Below are 12,147 nucleotides of genomic sequence, written 5' to 3' on the forward strand. Positions count from 1 at the left end.
ATAGAGTTAGTGGAAGCAATTGACTTTTAAGCAGGGAGATCAGTTTTTTACTTACATCACCAATCTAATTTATGCGGGATGGGAAGGCTGGCTCACCACTCCTTACAACATGTTGGATCAAACACTTAAAGATAACATGTAAAGCAATATTACTGTTTTACAGAATTCCAGTTCAGCAGATTGATATATACATTTCATTTATCTAGTTTTAAAATTAAATTTAGCCAAGTCAATGATTTTATCAAGTATGATAAGTTACTACATTGGTTTTTCCTTTTCTCATGATACGGGTTTAATTTAGTTGTTTTTCTCATAGTCCTTTGTTAAAATCACTTTAGCTTGCATTATTTTACTTAGATTTTCTACATTTTTAAAATAATCCCCATTTCTTTTTATTTCCAATTTCACTTGCTCTTTTGCTTTACAATTGTTTGGTTCTTATAATAATGACTATATTTGTATGATGTTAGCATCAATTTCTAGAGATACATGCATGGTTAACTAAAATAAACAATTAGATCTGCAAAGCTTAGGTGTACAACTATCAAGCTCTGCCAGCTGAGCATAAACCATCATGCATCCGAAGAAGGCGTTCTAGGACATGGAATGTACTGAGATGTGGCAGACTCTCACTTGGCATTCAGTCATGAGTGAAGGGCCTGAGCATGGAAACAGGATCTTCCAGATCTTGTGAAGGCATCAAATTCTCTGGGGATCTATTATGTTCCTCAGTTTTAATGGGGAAAGTTTTGCTTAAGCTGTGAACGATAATGTCCCCAGACAGAAAAGAGCAGAACTAAGTTGAGTAATAATAGACAATAAGAATATGTCATTTCTTGTTGAGGATTAGAGGCGGAAAAGGACACACATTCTTTTCAGTTGGGGGGAAGGGGATAAAAGAAAAGGCTGGGTTCCTTTGTTTTCTTGTGTGCTGCTTGCGCACTTTCAGGAAAGGAAAGGGACTCACATATCTGTGCCTTCCCAATCCCAATCCACTGTGGTTTATAAACTGTTAGATGTGGCTTGGTGTGTAGTGTGAGCTCAGCCTATTGTAACTGATTTAACAAACACTGATGAAGCAAATCATAGCTTTAGACAGTATGTTTATCCACTATTCATATTTACAAGGGCTTTCATCCTCCGGCACCTACAAGCAACTCTGTTCCCCCCCCCACACACACACACTTTTCTCTTCAAATTTCAGCTAACAAAATTGGCTGAGGAAGCTGTTATTATTTTGAGGGGTAAAGCTCTGGCAGAGCCCCTTTATGGGAGATCTATGAACTTGAACGTGTCTCACTAAGAGAAATTGGGAAATATTTTTTTTCTAATTCTGTTCATAACTGCAGATTGGCTTAAAAAAACAGCATGTGGGAAGCAAGTTGGAGGGGAATTTGCAAAATTACAGTCCTTTCTGTGAACAGCAGCTTCTGTCATTGGCGCTGAATCGAAATTCTTTATTATGAATGTACAAAGTGAGCCCTTTTGTTCGGGAAAGAGCTACATTGGATCTGAGCTTAATGCAAAATATGCTGCATATTTTCTGTTTATGTGTTTTCCAATATGCTTCCCCTCTGGAACTTAGCAGATTTCCACCTTTTACTAGTCTCATTTAAGCATCTTGTGTATTACAGGCCTTCTGTCATATTAGGAGTGACAAACCCATTTTTTGCTAAAACACTTCAGCATTGGCCACACATCATTCGAATAGGAGATATCAAAGTCTCAGGTAAAGTATTTAAATTGATTGATGATTTTTTTTTGAGATGTACAGAAAGTTAAACCTATACTCTTCCTTTCGTTGTGGTTAAATGTTGATAAAATATGTGTGGAATATGCACAGCACCTATGCTTTGCATGGGTCACTGCATTTTGTATCAGTTGCAGTTTCTTGCTATTTTTCAAGGGCAGCCCAATATAAAGTGTGTTGCCTTGTCAAGGTGGTGTGGATAACAGTGGTTAAGTGCAACTGATACGTTGCATGTACCGTACTTTCCAGCGTATAAGACGACTTTTGCAAGCATTAAAATCGGCCCCCGAAGTTGGGGGTCATCTTATACACCGAGTCGTCTTATACGCCGGAAGTTACGGTAGTTTCCAGCATATAAGACGACTTTCTAGGCATGCGACTCAGCGCCGAAGACGGAGGTCATCTTATACGCCGGGTCGCCTTATACACCGGAAATATACGGTACAAATTGTTAGAGCTTTGATCATGCTAATGTCACCACCATCTTGCCTGTTTGGTCATAGTGTGAAAGCTGATGTGGGCCAACACGTTGGCCCTCTCAAAAGGTCTACCAAAATAGTGAGTCCCTTCCACCCCAGTTAGTTTTTTCTTTATCCTGGGGAGCAGGATGGTTAATAACTATGCACGGAGACTTTATCTGGGAAAATTGTCAGCAACCTGATCCTTCAGAAAGAGTTGGAAGCAGGTATTATCTTCTGTATTTCTCCCCCTCCTCCCCCCCTGCCGTGGGGCCTGGCATTAACTAAAATGGAAAGATACTAATTAAGATACTAATATTTTATTAAAGGATGACCTTTTCATGCCATTTGGCAGGTGAAGTTCCGAAGCAAGTTAAAGTAAAAAAGCTGAAGAACTTAAAAACCTTGGATTCCAAACCAGGTAATACATTTTTTTTCACATTATAAATTTTCAATTTGGAGTCCATGAGATAAATGTAGTGTTCTTTCTTCCTAGGTGTTTATACATCATACAAACCATACTTAAACAAAGATGAAGAAATCGTAAAACAATTACAAAAGGTATTATTTCAAACTTGAAGTATTAGCAGTAATTGATAATGGACAGAGACAATGCTTATTTGCTTTGTTTTCTCCCTTTTTTTGAGCAAACTATGCTCTATTTTCACATATTTCCTAATTAGGGCTCGTCCTCCTGTGAATTCGTAACTGTACAAAACGGAAGATGGCCATGTCCCCTTGTTATTTGGGTTGTTGTCTTGTTTGGTATTTATATGCTGATGAGGTATTCAGGAACTGAGTTGTGGCCTTAAAACTGCAACAATCTTTCAATTAATTTTCACCTCAGCCAACCTGCTACAAGATACCTATGACAAAAACATTTTAACTGTCCCTTTCTTACAGCTGGCTACTTGGCAAAGAGAGAAGAGGGTGCAGAAAGTTTTTTTAAAGTAATGTCAAAGAAGGAGTCCTCATTCTTGTCTGTATTCTGATACCACCCATTGCTTACTTCAACTTCATCCACCTTGCAGTCCCCAACAGATTATTTCTGTAAGAATGGGACCCTTAAAATACCACCATCACAATGTTTTCCATTATTCACATATTTGTGCTCTACTATTTTATGTTTTTGGACCAACGTCTTGAACCTAAATGGGCCTCATTTTATCCTTGTCATATGTTAAAGATCTATAGCATGGTTTAATCTGTGGCTTTAAATAATTTGACAAAAATTCTGGCATACATTCTCTTCTCCCATTATATTGTAAAACATTATCAATATAAACATTGTAAATTAACAGTTCCTTATCCATTTCAGTAGAGTTTATCTGCAGTGAACATATTTGCTTTTTTTCAGGGAGTACAACAGAAGCGTCCTGCAGAAGCCCAAAGCATAATCCTTCGTCGTTATTTCTTGGAATTGACTCAAAGCTTCATTATTCCTCTAGTAAGTGAATGTAAACAAGAAACCCATTTGTTTCTTAGTGGGAACTGTATTTTTTATCATTATCATTTATTTCTAGGCCTAGAATGGAGACAATTTAAACAGTAGACTTTCTTTCTAAAAAAACCAACGAATTGTACAAAACCTATTTGATAATAAAATATATCATAATCCTGAGTGCAATTTCTTTTTAATTGTTTATTTATCAAAATGTATATATTGCCTAGATTCCAGTTCTAGATTCTTTCAAAGGATCTAAAAACATGTTTCTTAGCAGTAAGTTCTTTTGCACCTTACTTGCAATTCCAAGAAAAGTAAACATAGCTATTTTTTCTTATTTTGTACTGTGTCCATTTCATAATTTATTTTAGGATTTCAAAATTCTTAAGAGTTTTCTCAAGAATAAAAAGTACTAGATCTTGTACTAGATCTTATGCACGTACTGTTGTGCATATACAAAGGTAACACATATTTTGAAGTTAGGCAAGGCTGAACTTCAAAATTTGGTCTTTCACAGAATAGATGCTAGAATTAGCATAATGCCAATTTTACACCTTTTATTTCAAAACAGCTCTTCTAGTCACTTTTTTGAATCAAATAAAATACAATGTTAGATTTGGTTAATACCTGCCTTTCTGGACAGTATCTTATTTTTGCATCTTGTTTTTGTTCAGGAAAGATACGTAGCAAGTTTAATGCCTCTACAAAAAAGCATATCACCTTGGAAGGTGAGAATATTTTTAGAAGCTAAGAATTTATTACATATACACGCACAATTTCTGCCCTGTTAGCTTATAGTTTTGTCTTCTCATAGAGTCCTCCACAATTGAAGCCTTTCAGCAAAGAGGAGTTTATGAAAACTCTTGAAAAAGCAGGGCCTCAGCTTACTTCTCGGTTAAAGGGGGACTGGATAGGATTGTACAGGTAATTTTTTTTGTACTAAAAGAGCCTTAGCATGATGCTCATTGTGTTCTAGTAGACCATGTACAGCTACATTGAAATTTATTTATTTATCAAATGTATATAGCCACGTATCTCACAAACATGACTCTGGACAGTGTATAATAAAGCAGTTAAAACATATTTGAAATAACAGTCAAACATAAATATGAATATGACTGCAGGAGAATGAACCAGCATCCTACACACAATGTAACCATCTCATTACACTTGCCCTTTCTTGCTTATAAAATGCATACTTTTTAAAAATCTATTTTATGTTTTGAAGGCTATTATTACTAAGGCATTAGAATGTGTTTTGATGCTTCCTAAAGAATCATGCTAAGAGTTACCAGCGCAAAATCTAATACGCCATTTTTTCCAATTGCTAGCTAAGTCAAATATTGCCCTTTATCCACAATGCCTTATAAGATAAGCTTTAACTGCTTTATAGTTTGGGAATGGAGTATGTAGATAAAGGATAGATAGGAAATTCATGATTAACCTGCTGTTTATAAACAAGTCTCTGAAAATTATGTTAAAAAGTGCACCTGCATATATATATATATTCATTCTTGAAATATCTTCAGATAACAGTTTCATGGGCACTTCATAGTATTTTGGTTTGTGAATAGTTCTTTGGAAGTTTCTTCTACATTTAAAATATTATGTCTTCAAAACACAATAATGCTGAAGTTCATAAGAATCAGTCTATTCTTCCTCTGGCTGCTTATATTGCAAATAAAAAGCCAATATTTGTTATTAACCCTAAGTCTAATTATAAGTTACGAGACATAGTAGACATATATTACAAGAGGGTTCTTTGTCAACATACAAATGTAAATAATTCAAAATTATATCTTATACGATACATTTCATTTGGAAATACATCTGGTTAAAAGGATAGATATTTGCTTTGATTGCAGAATATTCTTGTAGTGAAACAAATTTTCCCTTTGTCTTAAAGGCATTTTCTGAAATCTTACAATTTTGATGGTTGGTTCCGGACACGGCGAAAAGAAATGACACGGAAACTGGAGGCACTTCATTTGGAAGCATTGTGTAATGAGGTTAGATCAGCATCTTTCCATCAAGCTTTTTCTCACCTATCCATTCTTTAAGTTCAGAACAGTGTTTATACTTGAAAATCCAGTTGAAAATGTGCATATCAAATTGAGATACCAAGTGCTGAAGATAGTTTCCCACCCCTGATTTTTAATTACATTGCAAAATCTTGGTATGAGTAGTATTAAAATCGATAAAAGTTTAGTTGTTTCAGAATTGGTTTATTTTTCTTGCATCTTGCTTGATGTAATATTTATGGATGTAATTAATTTTCAGGCACATTTTTTCTTTTTCTAGGACTTGCTTTTCTGGAGTCAGAAACATACTGAAGTGGAAACAGTGGATCTAGTCTTAAAATTAAAAGCTAAATTGGTATGTAGATTTTTTTCCCCAAAGCATTCTGTATGCCTTTGCTAATGTTTACCTGTTGTCCCTCTTTAATTATTCCAGTTGACACATAGCTCCATCTGCTGGTCAAATACAGTTGAAGGGAAAAGCTATTTTCCATTTAATTTAAAACTGAATTTACTTCCAAGAGGTGGAAAACATTGAAAACCTGTCAAAAATGAATTAGTAAAAGTGCCCTATATCATTGGTTCAAATCTTTGAATATAGTTCTCCATATACTGATGGACAGTAGTACTCCAGTTTCAGAGAAATATCTTTCCCAGGCCTAACTGAAATATTAGAAACCTTGAGCCTTTGATCTTTTATTTTACTACTGAATTTTGCCTTTTAGAAATAAGTAGATAGATATTAGGTGCAGCAGTGATAACTTGGTCTTAGTTTAACATTGCAAAACATTTTAATTTGCATTTTTATAATTATAGACTGATGGAGAAAACTTACCTGTGATACCCGGAACTATTGAAAAGTTAAAGAAGCACATTGATTCAATTATACTTGCACAGCCGGATGATTTACAGGGTATTTTGACCAACACAGGTTCTGTGTGACTAGTGAATACTGCCATATTCATCACATCACACATTTCAAAGACTTAAGGAGGAGACTTGGGAGAACTGCAAGCATGAAAAATATCTTGTTATGGAAACACACCTGATCAATGCTTTTAAAAAGCCTTTTAAAGCAGACTTTAAATCTCAACTTGAATACAGAAGAAGATGGTGTCAGTTATGTGTAAAATTAAGTGCTCTTATTGAATCTTAATGTATTTTAGAATTAGATGTGCAATGCTGGCATTGCAGAGCTGCTTCAGCTGGTGGTGCTCTGCCTGATTTATTCCACTCAGGGGAAGCAATATTCCTGCTGGTTTGGAAAACTGCCCACTTCAAGATGATAGCTTATATTCTTCAGTGGGTATTTTCTTATTTTATCTCCTAATAAAATAACATAATAATCCTGACAGCCCTTCTTAGACATCACAGTTCTGTTTGCCAAGGTATGGTTCAGCATTCAGGAGCACCTCTGACTCTTCTACTTATCTTTTGAGATTTTTGCATTAATTGTAGTCTGATAAAGTATCCTGTTCAAATTATAGGCAAAGAGAAGTCTGAACTGAGGTTGAAACCCCTTCAGATCCTGGTTTCAGGAAGGCAATTGATTATCAGTAGTCCCAGTTTATCTGGCGTAGATGCTCCAGCAAATTATGATGTTATTAATTAATGTGTGGATGAGGAGAGTTCATGGAAAAAGAGGACTAGTCACATCTGCTTTGTGACACCTGAATGGAGCTGATTGTCACCTTCTGTGCATAACAGTAAATTACTTCTTTGATCACAGATCTAATTCTAGATGTTAATCAGCTAAACTATAACATAATTAAATGCTTTTTCTTAAAATCATTTTCTTTTTTAGAAACCTATGAAAAAACTATCATTAGTTTATCCTTCCTTCTCAATTTTTGTAGAGTTCAGTTGGTATTTCTCACTAAAGGCCTTTTTAATTAGACCTTTACAGTGATAGGCCTTACTGTAGTACTGAAATTAAAATTAAAGTGTAGTATTAACATTCACTTTCAAAGTATAAATAATTAGAAATCTATAAAGCTGCCTCTCTTACTTCTAACATCACAAATCACTTTCTTGGGAAACTTTTGAAACCTCCCATCTTCAGATATTATTAAAATGAGCCAAAGTTCATATAAATGAAGCAGGCACATGGGCTTCATGTTTACTCATTCTACCTGTTCTATGTAAAATACCACACATATCAAATCAATATGTAAATAAACATTAAAATATTTTCAAGAATATACACACATCAGGCTGTAGAAAACATTGCACACCAAATGGACTACTGTACTGAAAAAAAAATTGTTTCCTTATGCAAAATGTATAAGTTAGTGGTCCCTTCTGACATGTCCTAGTGTAAAGAGAGTTTCCTCAAAGGCGGCCTACTGTTTTATGTGAATTCACACGACACATTAACTGTAAGTGCAACTAGTGAGCATGCTCTTGCTGCCATGTTTCTTCCCCCTCTGGTGTACTACATCAGGCAGATCCTATTCAACTAACCATCATGCATGAATGGAAAACAGACTTTGTCCCTTTGGTCTCTCGATTTTACACTGGTTTATGAAAATCCAAAATGACAGTCACTTTAGGCCATAAAATGCAGTAAATTGCTAGTCTCAGAAAAAAAATCATATGCAACGGAGTAACACAGCAAAATACTATTGTTCATTAACAGAAGTAATTTGCACATCATGTAAGTACAAGTACTGTTTTGGATTAAACAATCCTACAGATTGTAACCAGATTCTATGCAGTTTTGTGCATATGCAGTTGATCCAAAAGGACAGATTATAGAGGTAATTTTCCCATGTTGGAGTGGACTAACAGTTATTTCAAATTATGTCTGCTGCATAGCTATTGAAAGAATACTAATTTGCATTAAATTACTGTCGGTTCCAGTGTTATAAAACATTTAAGGTGTTTTGCTATTACATTATATTAATTTAACTTATATTTCTTCGAAGAAGTTATGCAAATCACATCTGTCTGTACAAGGAGCCATTTTTCATAGGCAATAAATAATTGCTAATGTATAACTTTTTTGTTCAAACAAGCATTTTATAACATATATGAAATAGGACATGGAGAATTTGTTCCAAGAATGTGTCCAAAATTATATGTACATATGTACATTCATATCACAGATTTCATAATTATTGTTTCACTGAATATTCATTTTGAGTAAGATTAACGTGTAGGCCTTTTGTAGAGAATTGTCTCTTGACATTTTGTACCATTATTAGAGTCCTTAGATTTAGTTCCAAACTGCTCTCTGTATTTTTAAGAAAATGTATTTTAATATTCATTTATATGAATTCCAAACTAAGATGAAATTGAATTGTAAAAAGCTGACTTCTGCAATTATGCCACTATTGCATTATTGTCTCTCATATTCTTTTTGCACATTTTAAATAATGGCCACTAAATCTTCATTAACTGAAGCATTACATAGTACATTTGAACTAGCTACATTAGCTTATTTTCCAAGAGTATTTTTAAATGAAATAAATATCACTTTTATAGAAACTTTCTATCTTTATTCAGTGTGTTATGTGATGGAAAGTGTTTGGTACTTCTGATACTCAAGGAACCTCAAAAAACCTCTATGCCAGTATTTTTACCTCTATCCCCCTAGTTTATTAATACTGTCATTGTATCATTTAAACTTTTAAAAAGTATGTCTCAGAACCTTTAAATTCAAATTGAAAATGTGAGAGTGATGACACAGGTTTTTTTGTGAGAGAAAAAAGATAATCATGATGGATGGAGACCCTACCAAAAGGGGGGCGAATTGCAAAAGACATTTGAAAATAGATTCTATACACAAATCTTGTCCTTAAATCTCCATATAATTGTTGGTGAAACTTTTTTTTTGGTTATGGCTTCCAAACTGCCTCAGTAAATATATACAGTATTCTCAATTATTTGATTTTCCTTTTGAATTTCTAAAGGATTTCTAATCCTCTCTGGGAGGGAAAGCCTGATAATTGTAGGTTTTTATCATCTACAACAGTGGTTCTTAACCTTTTTGAACGAATCGCCCCCTTGAGCCAATGAGGAAGTTGTCATCACCCCCCTCCCCCAACATAACCTCTCAATCATAACATAGGAAATAATTCTTCAATTTATGCAAACACTTTTTTTGTTTTCTTTAAAATTGTCATCAGGACACATCGATGCAAATAATTTATTTCCAGTCTTTTTCCCATATCTCCCATATTCTGGCCAATAGCGCGCCACTGTATGGGTAGAGGCTGCTGCACAACGCGCATGAAGATGCGTATTCACATATGTATGGCATTCTGTACTGAAGCTAGCTGGAGGAACATTTGAAAACACAATTCAATCCGTTAATAGCGAGTGATCTGATGTTTTTGTACGACAGATATGCAGCGATTCACTGTACGAAAAGTCTCAAAAGTGTCCCCAAAACTTCTCGCTCCATCGCCCCATATTGCCCCCTTTTCGTTCCTTCACCCCCGCATCGCCCCTTTTTGTTCCATCGCCCCCCTGAAAAATGAAATCGCCCCCTGAGGGGCAATATCACCCAGGTTAAGAACCACTGATCTACAATAATCAGGTTAATAAGTTCCAAAATGAAAGCTGTTTTAAGATTTCATCACTGGCTTGGTAAAGTCAGCAGGCAGCAAGTCATGATACAAAAACTTATGGTACATGTGGCAACATGATACAAATCCTTGCCTTGGGCATCTAGTGCAAGTACATTTGTCCTGGATTTTGTGTAATTTTACATCTTTCATCACTTCTTCCCTTCCTCTGTAGATGCCCATATTGGTTGTGTTTGTGCTACATTTTAAAGTATTTAACCACAGCATGAGGTAGCTAATAAATTGGAAACTTAAAAGAGCCATGTGAGGGAATGGGGCCACATGTTCTCTCGCTAAGGTGTCTTGCTAACATGTATGATGGATATGGCAACTTGGTTAGGATCCTTCACCCATTATTGATAATCCTGCCACAAGGATATTATATATACTGGATATTGTGTTAATATGTGTGTGTGTGTGCGTGCACTCACCTTTGAGTTCTGTTGCCTCCTTCTGTAGTAGCCCCCACAGCTTTCTTTGCAAGATTTTGTAGAAGTGATTTGCCATTGCCTCTTTCCTAGGGCTGAGATAGAGAGACTGGCACAAGGTCACACTGCTAGCTTCATGCCCAAAATGGGACTAGCCTGATGCTTAACCTCTACACCAAGCTGGCTCTCAAATTTCAGTCAAAAAATATAACCCATACTCAATAGTAATATGGAGTAGCTGAGGTTTAAAAGCTTTTTTTTTCAAATTTAGTCTCATGTTAACATTTATCAAATACAGTAAAAGTATTAGCTGGGCTCCATAACCTGCCAAACCAAAAATGGCCGCAGATGAAGCCTTTGGATTGCCTGGGCAAAGAAGTAAAGGATAAAATCTGTTTGTCTTTTGTGCTGATAGCATTACATCTGCTTTCCACCATCCCCACCCCAAATTTGATAACGTATGAATGTGAATATTTTTATTTTTTATGTATATAAATTGAGTGTGAATGTGTATTGAGTGTTTGGGGTATGAGAATGGTGGAGTCGGGGGTGGAGCCTGGTACCCCCTCTGCTGAGTGCAATAGCAAAAGTAGGGGTGGGCAGGACTTACCCTTGGGCTTGGTCTGTATGGAAAGCAAGTCCGGTCAGGAAGGGAGAAGGCTGGTGAGGGTGGGGGTACTCCGGGGAGGGGAGAAGGTCGGAGCATCCCGGTCATGACTGGGATGGGCAGATATGGCGGGAGCCGAGGGGCAGGCCATCTTTGGGGAACGAGGACTCGCTATGTTAGAGCGATTCCTTGTTCCGGCCCCTCAAAAGGCTCATCCTGTAGTACTGGTGACAGGGGAGTACAGGGCCCTAATTGTAGGCTGCTGTTGCTTAATGCCAGGTCCGTTGTCAGCAAAGCCCCCCTTGTCCGTGATTTAATATTGGACAGCGGGGCGGACCTGGCATGTATAACCGAAACCTGGCTGGGCCCTGAGGGGGGTGTTTCCCTCTCGGAGATGTGCCCGGATCGGTTTGTGGTGCTTCATCAGCCTCGACATCAGGGCAGGGGTAGGGGAGTGGCAGTCATCGCTCGGAAGTCCTTGAGCCCTCGTGGGATTCCTGCCCCGGAGGTTGTTGGGTGTGAGTCCCTCCTATTGAAGTTGGGTTCACGGGTTCAGTTGGGCTTGCTGCTGACGTACCTACCTCCCAGCTGTGTTGCAACAGCCCTGCCTGCGTTGCTGGAGTCAGTAGCCGGGTTGGCGGTGGAGTTCCCCAGACTTATAGTACTGGGGGACTTTAATCTACCATCACTCAGCGATCGCTCAGAGGCGGCGCAGGAGTTCATGGCTTCCATGGCAACCATGGACCTGACCCAGGTAATTCAGGATCCAACTCATAGGGGTGGTCACACACTCGACCTTGTGTTTCTCTCGGGGCAATGGAGACATGATCTGGAATTAAGGGGAATAGAGATCTCGCCCTTGTCATGGACA

At 37.0% G+C, this 12,147-nt stretch overlaps 1 protein-coding gene across 5 annotated transcripts in view; it reads left to right on the plus strand.

The window, feature by feature from the left end:
• Positions 1-9,170, plus strand: part of DENND6A (DENN domain containing 6A) — a 28,235-nt gene extending 19,065 nt beyond the window's left edge. For all 5 annotated transcript variants that reach the window (XM_039348119.1, XM_039348120.1, XM_039348121.1 and 2 more), the window contains 9 exons: positions 1,635-1,729; positions 2,564-2,629; positions 2,705-2,769; positions 3,566-3,655; positions 4,327-4,380; positions 4,467-4,576; positions 5,559-5,661; positions 5,954-6,028; positions 6,487-9,170. In XM_039348119.1, coding sequence (XP_039204053.1) covers positions 1,635-1,729; positions 2,564-2,629; positions 2,705-2,769; positions 3,566-3,655; positions 4,327-4,380; positions 4,467-4,576; positions 5,559-5,661; positions 5,954-6,028; positions 6,487-6,612 — 784 coding nt within the window. In that variant the 3' untranslated portion in view covers positions 6,613-9,170. The remainder of the gene's footprint in view (positions 1-1,634; positions 1,730-2,563; positions 2,630-2,704; positions 2,770-3,565; positions 3,656-4,326; positions 4,381-4,466; positions 4,577-5,558; positions 5,662-5,953; positions 6,029-6,486) is intronic.
• The last annotated feature ends 2,977 nt before the right edge of the window (positions 9,171-12,147 follow it).

Source organism: Crotalus tigris, unplaced genomic scaffold (genome assembly GCF_016545835.1).
Source record: "Crotalus tigris isolate CLP2741 ecotype Arizona unplaced genomic scaffold, ASM1654583v1 scf7180000018122.1127207, whole genome shotgun sequence".
Taxonomy (NCBI): Eukaryota; Metazoa; Chordata; class Lepidosauria; order Squamata; family Viperidae; genus Crotalus; species Crotalus tigris.